Raw genomic sequence first — 10,000 nt, forward strand, 5'->3', positions numbered from 1 at the left:
TTCAGTTTTGCGGAAAGCGATTTTCGGTGAGTTTTGGAGGGAAGTTTGCAGTCTGTAACAGACCTCAATGCCCCCTACCCCCTCCTCGTCAGAAAGACTTAGAAATAAAGTATTATGCTCTTACCCCAACGCAATGCAATTTCTTTCTACCTGTGATGAACTTAACGATGTTTCGGCACTGTTTGTAACATTAAATCTCCAATAGCTCATGAATAACTTATCTAGCTTGCTCAATGAACCACTGATCCATGGCGTGTATTTATAACTTATTTTGAATACCCAGTCAACTATGATCCAATAATATGAATAGGACATCAATGACGATTCCTCTCCTTTAGGCTTTTCCTTGTTAAAGTTGTCATTGTGCTGGGTTTTATTAATAAGTGAACTTTAGACCTCTCTCATTAGATAAAACGCGTTTTGTCGTATAGCAATTGGTGCGTCAAATGCAAAAGAAAGGGCCCTGAATGCAAAACGATTCAAGAAGCAATATTTCAGAAGGAATATTTGAAGCTCTTGTTCTTTCCCAAGCGCTAGTTCACTATTGTGCCAGCATTTCAGCTCACTTGGTTTTTTTGGCAACGCCATTTTGAATTTTGCAACTGCTGAACTCGATAGGAATTATTTGAAATTATTTGTTTAATGATTAACCAAGTAAATCAGAATTGTCTTGCTCAGTGGTTAACTTGTTCAAACAAGGGGTCAGTATAAAGGGAGGACTGCGGACTGCGGACTGTGGATCCTTCTGTAAACAGCACTCGACCAAGAGAAGAACTGTTATAGTCCATGTCCTGATTTATGCGTACACACTACCGACTTCATCTTTAGCCTCTTACGCAGACTTTGGAAGAAAAGATTGCCTGACGAGCCAAAACACTCTCCGTGAGTCTTGAATCCATCCGGTCTTCCTGGCTTGAACTACGACAACAACAGTCAGAGGACTTTAATATAAAAGATGGAAATATACGAAGAGATGACGTTTATGCCTAAAATGTTTCAGTTCTTCCTCATATCAATTTTCCACTCCCTCTAGTGTTTGACTTGATTTGCGTCAATTGTTGATTTCAGTTCTCAGTGTCCCTAATTAGTGCAGTCCTCAGTCCGCAGTCCGATTTTTAAACTGACCGATAAATATTGGTCTGTTTTAATTGCATCCCAGAAAAGGGAATTTTCCCTCTGTCACTATTCAGTACTCTGTGGTTCCATAAATACGCCCGTCTAGAGTCAACCTTACTCAACCAATGTAAGTGGCCGTTACTAAACAGTTCCTGTTTCGAACCCCCTGTTCGGCTTATCCTTCAGTAAAAGGCTGAATGTGTTCGCAAAAAATGATTGATTATTACATCCGCTCATCCCTTTAACCTTGAAGCTGTTTAAACCAAAGCCAATTTCGTTATTGATAGAAACTAAAGCGGAAGTGATTTATGTTGCTTAAATTAGTCTTCGTTTCCCTCAACTAGCCTGATTGCAAATTCGTCCATGTTAGAATTTACAGGAAGTTAAAACTTCCAGTCAAGTCTTTAAAAGGCTTGTTGCTAAGGAAACGTCTTACCACCTCTTAAAATTAGGCTTTAGAAATAAGAAAAAAAAGGCACTGTGAATGGTGTCGAAAGGCACGATTCGATGTTAGCTGTAACCAGGCTTCCGCCGCTCCTGTGTGTTTTAACCCCTTCACTTGGACGCGGTAATACTGCAGGTCATCCCCCACACGATCTTGAAAGTGAAGGTTGGCTAAATCTCGACAATGAGAACACCTTTCATGGTCTAAACATATAGATGAAATTAGTGTGAGGATATCTACAGCTATAGGCGCCCTTAAACGTAGAAGACCATCCATCTTAGGAGAAGGCACTGCCCTCCAAATCTATCAAGCGATCATCTTACCACACTTTGATTATTGCAGCTCCGTTTGGGGCCATTGCAACTGAACTTCAAGTGATAAACTCCAAAAGCTTCAAAATAGAGCTGCCAGGGCGATAAACCAGCTTCAATTACGATACAAAGTGCCAGTTTCTTTTTAGATCTGGATAATTGGAATAATCTAATATTGCACGCCGGAAAAAGACCAAAGCTATACTGATGTTTAAATAATCAAAGGCCTCTCCCCAGCGTACCTCCAGAATTTATTTCATACCCGCAGTACACAATATAACTTAAGAGACTCTGAGGCTAAACTCGAGCTGCCCATGCCAGGCACAAATTATTGGAAGCGTGCTTTTTGTTATAGCGGGTCACTGTTATGGTTACGTTTGCTCGTCGGCTTACGGAAATTAGATTCCCCAGGAAATTTCAATTGGCAAACTGACCAACTTTATAGGACCTGTCCGTCGGGCTCCCACACGACAATCTTGTAAAACAGTCTGGTTGTAATAAAACCTCTCACGGTAATATATACTGAAGATTTTACCGTGTATGTATAAAGTATTCAATGTGTATATGTAAAGGAAATGGTATGAACGCGAGTGCATTTCGTGATTTACGGGCACGAGTGAAACTTGAAAGTTCTCCGGCGTGAACTAATGCAAATGTCAACAAGTTTTTCTTGTGTAGTTTTCCAAGTTTTGCACTGATTTCTGAAGGACTTGACGGAGAACAAAGATGATTCCTTGTAATAATAAGATATGAAGGCAGATACAGATGTTTGCGTATTTTTCACTAAATTTCTTCCTCCTGTTTTGAGAACTTTCGTTTCATTTTCAACAAGACAAAGCATTTTAATACGTAGGAAATTATTCGCCTGTTTGTACGAATTTTTCAAACATCATTGTATAATTTGTTTAGCTCATTTCTCTGTGCTTACCATGAAATATAACTGTTTGTTTTTTTATATTTATTGCACTAAGAGATATTCGAAGTTCTGTCTTATCGTTAATCTATCATTTTTCTTTGAGCTTTGCGATTGCTGCGCTTTTTTCAGTAATTTCATTTGTGACAGTGCGACGTATAGCAGGTAGAAAGACTTTTTGCAAACCAGTTTGCCTTGTTCATTTTCAGACAAAAAGTGGAAATACAATAAATAGGCCCGCCTGCGGCCTCGGGCCGTATTCAAGACCTCAGGCACAGTTTTTTCCTATACGGACCTCCCAGCCGGTGAATAACATTTATTTATTTATTTATCACATACTCGATAACATCACTCCATCGCTTTCTTGCCATAGCAACTTTCGTATTCCACTCTGAAACCTCTTTTGCACTCTAACCTATTTATGCATTCGTCATTATCGAAAAAACCCAATATTCTATATTCTGTTGAGTAAATAACAAGTATGTACCTATGTTTAAAGTGTGAGACCCAGATGCTATTTCTCGGAGGACCATCACTTTGGATCGCCGGGTTTCTTGCAATCGGCATACAAAACTGAAAAAAAAAAACATATGTAAAATAATATGACCCTTCGAAAACTCGATAATACAATTTTTTTTTTGCAGTTATGTGCTTAGTTACCTGGCCTTTAAATGAAAGAGAGGTTGGAGTTGACCTTGTCATGAAACAGACCTAACTGCTTTTATTATGTTAATTATGTTCTCATGCTAATAAGTTGGAAGCAGCAAAGTTTCTATCAAAATAATTTCAACTCTAGCCTCACTTTCATTGATAGGCCAGGTAATTATAATTATACTAATCACACTTTTAATTTCAAAACAAAAAGCCTCTGTGCCACACTGAAATTTTGCATGGCTAAGGGCCGAGAGAAGCTGTCAGTTTCGGCTTAAAACATTAATGGGGAGAATAAGCAAAGGTAAATTGGCAAGGGCGAAAGTTTTAAAATCCCCATGGAAAAATTCTACAGTGGTTTAAAAACTTAAAAAAAATAGCAGTGAGTGGTTAGATGTGGCAATGAACAGCAATGGACAATTTTCAGTACTATCGATTTCACCGTTACTAGAGAACGACTTGGTAACAAAGAATACATAATATTCCATAACCTTTTATTACTTTAAAAAGCAGATTAAACATCAAGCGTCTTTACCTTTCTTTCCTTTCAGCTTCATCCTTGATTTGACATTGGACCATCTCATCGAAAAAGTTTTAATTGTCATTTAGTTATTGAAGAATGGTAGATGGAAAGTTAGAAACTGTAGAGCTTGCAATTGCCATAAGTGTAATAGACAGGGATCGTGAAGGAAGGGTTCGTTTTCATCTCGGCGGTGCTTACCTCAACATACCTAATTATCAACAGTCCATAAAAGATTAAGCAAAGCATTACATATTTTCATAGAAATAGCCTCCAGGGCTGAGGAGGGATCAACTTATCAAAATCTGAAAATACCCTTTTTTAGTCTGGGTAATTTCAAACAAGCCATTGAGTACTACAAAAAACATCTTAGTAATGCTAAACAAGACGGAAATAACCCTTGTGAGGGATCAGGCTATAAAAATCTGGGAAATGCCTAACTTCGTCTAGGTACTTTTAAACAAGCCTTTGACTACTACGAAAAATATCTTAGTATTGCTAAAGAAGTACGGGATAGGGCTAGAGAGGGATCAGCCTATGGAAATCTGGGAAATGCCTATGCTTGTATAGGTAATTTTAAACAAGCCATTGCGTACCACGAAAATTGTCTTAGTATTGCTAAAGAAATAGGGGATAGGGCGGGGGAGGGATCAGCCTATGGAAATCTGGGAGTTGCCTATCGCAATGTAGGTAATTTTAAACAAGCCATTGAGTACAACAAAACTCATCTTAGCATTGCTAATGAAATAGGGGATAGGGCTGGGGAGGGATCAGCCTATGGAAATCTGGGCGCTGCCTATCAAAATCTAGGTAATTTTAAACAAGCCATAGACTTTTACGAGAAACATCTTAGTATTGCTACAGAAGTAGGGGATAAGGCTGGGGAGGAATTAGCCTGTGGAAAACTGGGAGATGCCTATCGCAATCTAGGTAATTTTAAACAAGCAATGGGGTACTACGAAAAGCATCTTAGTATTGCTAAAGAAGTAGGGGATAGGGCTGGTGAGAGAAAAGCTTATGGAAATCTGGGAAATGCCTATCGCAATATAGGTAATTTTAAACAAGCCATTGAATACTTTGAAAAACATCTTAGTATTGCTAAAGAAGTAGGGGATAGGGCTGGTGAGGGATCAGCCTATGGAAATCTGGGAAATGCTTATCGCAATATAGGTAATTTTAAACAAGCCATTATGTACCACGAAAATTGTCTTAGTATTGCTAAAGAAATAGGGAATAGGGCTGGGGAGGGATCAGCCTATAGAAATCAGGGAAATGCCTATGTTTGTCTAGGTAACTTTAAACAAGCCATTGAGTACTACGAAAAAAGTCTTAGTATTGCTAAAGAAATAGGGGATAGGGCTGGGGAGGGATCAGCCTATGGAAATCTGGGAATTTCCTATCGCAATCAAGGTAATTTCAAACAAGCCATTGAGTACTACGAAAAACATCTTAGTATCGCTAAAGAAGTAGGAGATAGGGCTGGGGAGGGATCATCCTATGGAAATCTGGGCGCTGCCTATCAAAATCTAGGTAATTTTAAACAAGCCATAGACTTTTACGAGAAACAGCTTAGTATTGCTACAGAAGTAGGGGATAAGGCTGGGGAGGGATTAGCCTGTGGAAGACTGGGAGATGCCTATCGCAATCTAGGTAATTTTAAACAAGCAATGGGGTACTACGAAAAGCATCTTAGTATTGCTAAAGAAGTAGGGGATAGGGCTGGTGAGGGAAAAACTTATAGAAATCTGGGAAATGCCTATCGCAATATAGGTAATTTTAAACAAGCCATTGAATACTTTGAAAACGTCTTAGTATTGCTAAAGAAGTAGGGGATAGGGCTGGTGAGGGATCAGCCTATGGAAATCTGGGAAATGCCTATCGCAATATAGGTAATTTTAAACAAGCCATTATGTACCACGAAAATTGTCTTAGTATTGCTAAAGAAATAGGGAATAGGGCTGGGGAGGGATCAGCCTATGGAAATCAGGGAAATGCCTATGTTTGTCTAGGTAACTTTAAACAAGCCATTGAGTACTACGAAAAAGTCTTAGTATTGCTAAAGAAATAGGGAATAGGGCTGGGGAGGGATCAGCCTATGGAAATCTGGGAATTGCCTATCGCAATCAAGGTAATTTCAAACAAGCCATTGAGTACTATGAAAAACATCTTAGTATCGCTAAAGAAGTAGGAGATAGGGCTGGGGAGGGATCAGCCTATGGAAATCTGGGAGTTGCCTATCACTATATAGGTAATTTTAAACAAGCCATTGAGTACAACAAAACTCATCTTAGCATTGCTAATGAAATAGGGGATAGGGCTGGGGAGGGATCAGCCTATGGAAATCTGGGAAACACCTATCTTAGTCTAGGTACTTTTAAACAAGCCATAGACTTTTACGAGAAACATCTTAGTATTGCTACAGAAGTAGGGGATAGGGCTGGGGAGCGATTAGCCTATGGAAATCTGGGAGATGCCTATCGCAATCTAGGTAATTTTAAACAAGCAATGGGGTACTACGAAAAGCATCTTATTATTGCTAAAGAAGTAGGGGATAGGGCTGGTGAGGGAAAAGCTTATGGAAATCTGGGAAATGCCTATCGCAATATATGCAATTTTAAACAAGCCATTGAGTACTTTGAAAAACATCTTAGCATTGCTAAAGAAGTAGGGGATAGGGCTAGCGAGGAATCAGCCTATGGAAATCTGGGAAATTCCTATGCCTGTTTAGGTAATTTTAAACAAGCTATTGTGTACCACGAAAATTGTCTTAGTATTGCTAAAGAAATAGGGGATAGGGCTGGGGAGGGATCTGTCTATGGAAATCTGGGAGTTGCCTATTGCAATCTAGGTAATTTTAAACAAGCCATTGAGTACAACAAAACTCATCTTAGCATTGCTAAGGAAATAGGGGATAGGGCCGGGGAGGGATCAGCCTATGAAAATCTGGGAAGTGCTTATTTTGGTCTAGGTAATTTTAAAAGAGCCATTGAGTACTACGAAAAAAGTCTTAGTATTGCTAAAGAAATAGGGAATAGGGCTGGGGAGGGATCAGCCTATGAAAGTCTGGGAAATGCCTATAATTGTCTAGCTAATTTTAAACAAGCCATTGAGTACTACGAAAAAAGTGTTAGTATTGCTAAAGAAATAGGGAATACGGCTGGGGAGGGATCAGCCTATGGAAATCAGGGAAATGCCTATGTTCGTCTAGGTAACTTTAAACAAGCCATTGAGTACTACGAAAAAAGTCTTAGTATTGCTAAAGAAATAGGAGATAGGGCTGGGGAGGGATCAGCCTATGGAAATCTGGGAGTTGCCTATCGCAATCAAGGTAATTTCAAACAAGCCATTGAGTACTACGAAAAACGTCTTAGTATTGCTAAAGAAGTAGGAAATAGGGCTGGGGAGGGATCAGCCTATGGAAATCTGGGAGTTGCCTATCACAATATAGGTAATTTTAAACAAGCCATTGAGTACAACAAAACTCATCTTAGCATTGCTACTGAAATAGGGGATAGGGCTGGGGAGGGATCAGCTTATGGAAATCTGGGAAATGCCTATCTTAGTCTAGGTACTTTTAAACAAGCCATAGACTTTTACGAGAAACATCTTAGTATTGCCAGAGAAGTAGGGGATAGGGCTAGGGAGGGATCAGCCTATGGAAATCTGGGAGATGCCTATCGCAATCTAGGTAATTTTAAACAAGCAATGGGGTACTACGAAAAGCATCTTAGTATTGCTAAAGAAGTAGGGGATAGGGCTGGTGAGGGATCAGCCTATGGAAATCTGGGAAATGCCTATCGCAATATAGGTAATTTTAAACAAGCCATTGAGTACTACGAAAAACATCTCAGCATTGCTACAGAAATAGGGGATAGGGCTGGGGAGGGATCAGCCAATGGAAATATGGGAAGGGCATATCATGGTCTAAGTAATTTTAAACAAGCCATGAAGTACTACGAAAAACATCTTAGTATTGCTAAAGAAGTAGGGAATAGGGCTGGGGAGGGATCAGCCTATGGAAGTCTGGGAAGTGCCTATCTTCGTCTAGGTAATTTTAAACAAGCCATAGCGTACCATGAAAAACATCTGAGCATTGCCAAAGAATTAGGGTATAGGGCTGGTGAGGGATCAGCTTGTAGAAATCTGGGAAATTACTATCTTAAAATGGGTCATTTTAAGGAATCCATGGAGTATTATGAACATAGCCTTACTATTTTCACGGAAATTGGACACTGTGTAGGAAAGGGAATCGCGTGGTATTCGCTAGGTCATAATCATGAATTGTCGGGTTCCTTGATTAATGCACTTAGTTGTTATCGTTTAAGTATAAAACAGTTTGATGAAACAAGGCATAGTCTGAAGTCAGAAGATGAATGGAAAATACGTTTTCGTGATTGCTATCGCGTGTCATACACTGCTCTGTGGAGGACACTTTTGAAGAATGGAGACATTGAAGAAGCTTTGTATGCTGCTGAGGAAGGCCGAGCACAGGCTTTGATGGATATTTTGAAAGAACAATACGGCATTGACTCTCAATCTTTTTTTGCACATGCTCCGAAGAAAACTCTTTCAGCTGCATTAGCGCTTTTACCTTCACAAGCAGTTTTTGTGGCACTTGACGAGAACAAGATCACGTTTTGGGTGTTAAGAAAAGACAGCAAGATCAGCTTTCGACAAAACGAAATCGCGAATGGAAGTGCTGATTTGTTGATGGAAACTATGTTGAGAGGGATCAGCGTAGGGGATGGTGTCAGATGCGAGAATCGTTCTTTGGATCCATTACGCTGTGACCTGTCTTGCAGCAGAAAACCTATCAGTGAGAAAACAGTTCTGCCATCCTCATCCTCCGTTAACTCTTTACAACCGTTGCATGATGTCCTACTCGGGCCAATTGCAGACTTGCTCCAGGGAGATGAGTTAATCGTTGTTCCCGATGGACCATTTTGCTTGGCTCCATATTCTGCATTGAGTGAATCTATCAGAATCCGCACCGTTCCCTCGTTGACCGCCTTTAATGTGATCGTTGGTGCACCTGAAGACTTCCACAGTAAGACTGGAGCACTGCTTGTAGGTGATCCGTGGTTGAAGGAAGTTACTAACAAGAAAGGGGAACCCATTTTGAAACAGCTTGAGTTCGCAAAAAAAGAAGTAGAGATGATTGGAGAACTTCTGCAGACAACACCGCTGACTGGAAAAAGTGCCACGAAAGCTGAGGTGCTAAAAAAGATGAAATCAGTTGCTTTAGTTCACATTGCAGCACACGGATGCCAAAAGACGGGAGAAATTGCTTTAGCCCCAAATACCGAACGGAAATCGCCAATTCCCAAAGAGGAAGACTTCATTTTGAAAATGTCGGATGTTCAGACAATTTCTCTTCGAGCAAGACTAGTTGTGCTGAGCTGTTGTCACAGTGGCCGGGGAGAAGTGAAGTCTGAGGGAGTGGTGGGAATTGCGAGGGCTTTCCTGTGTGCTGGAGCTCGGTCTGTTTTGGTGTCACTCTGGGCAATTGATGACAAGGCAACGTTGCTGTTTATGAGGAGCTTCTACCAGAACCTGCTAAGTGGAAAGAGCGCAAGTGCAGCTCTTCAACAAGCAATGAAATCTCTCCGAGAGTCAAACCAGTATTGCGCTATAAAGCACTGGGCGCCATTTGTGCTGGTTGGCGATGATGTCATGCTGGAATTTCCAAAAAAATGGTATGTTAAGTTCGAGTTTAACTCAGAAAACAAGAGTACTTTCAAATTGGAAAACTGACAATATAAATCAAATAGGCCTACGATAGCATAATAACGAGATGCTAGCTTTGTAGTGTAAACAATTCAAAGTCTCCTATAACACGCTTTTGTCACAAACGTAGTTTCCATATGCCTATCACGAAAGCACAGAAGCATAACTGACACATTTCACAGTGGTGGACAAACTGTTTTCGTTCAGCCTTTTCTGGCTTTTTCTGGCTTTTTGTTAACTGGTGAACATCGCCTATTTATCACCTCACAATGTATCTTTCGGTTCTCCCATAGATCTCTGAACGTCATCTTTTGGAA

The 10,000-nt window shown here is 40.1% G+C and overlaps 1 protein-coding gene and 1 pseudogene across 1 annotated transcript in view; one reads left to right on the top strand and one right to left on the bottom strand.

Annotated features, from left to right (window-relative positions):
* The window catches only part of LOC138055750 (cytochrome P450 3A24 pseudogene), a 12,660-nt pseudogene extending 8,645 nt beyond the window's left edge, over positions 1–4,015 (bottom strand).
* A 40-nt stretch (positions 4,016–4,055) lies between these two features.
* The window catches only part of LOC138055751 (tetratricopeptide repeat protein 28-like), a 6,816-nt gene continuing 871 nt past the window's right edge, over positions 4,056–10,000 (top strand). The window contains exons 1-4 of the mRNA XM_068901627.1: positions 4,056–4,119; positions 4,221–4,358; positions 4,407–5,781; positions 6,002–9,652. Of these exons, the coding sequence (XP_068757728.1) occupies positions 4,056–4,119; positions 4,221–4,358; positions 4,407–5,781; positions 6,002–9,652 (5,228 nt within the window). The remainder of the gene's footprint in view (positions 4,120–4,220; positions 4,359–4,406; positions 5,782–6,001; positions 9,653–10,000) is intronic.

Source organism: Montipora capricornis, chromosome 7, assembly GCF_036669925.1.
Source record: "Montipora capricornis isolate CH-2021 chromosome 7, ASM3666992v2, whole genome shotgun sequence".
NCBI classification, from domain to species: Eukaryota; Metazoa; Cnidaria; class Anthozoa; order Scleractinia; family Acroporidae; genus Montipora; species Montipora capricornis.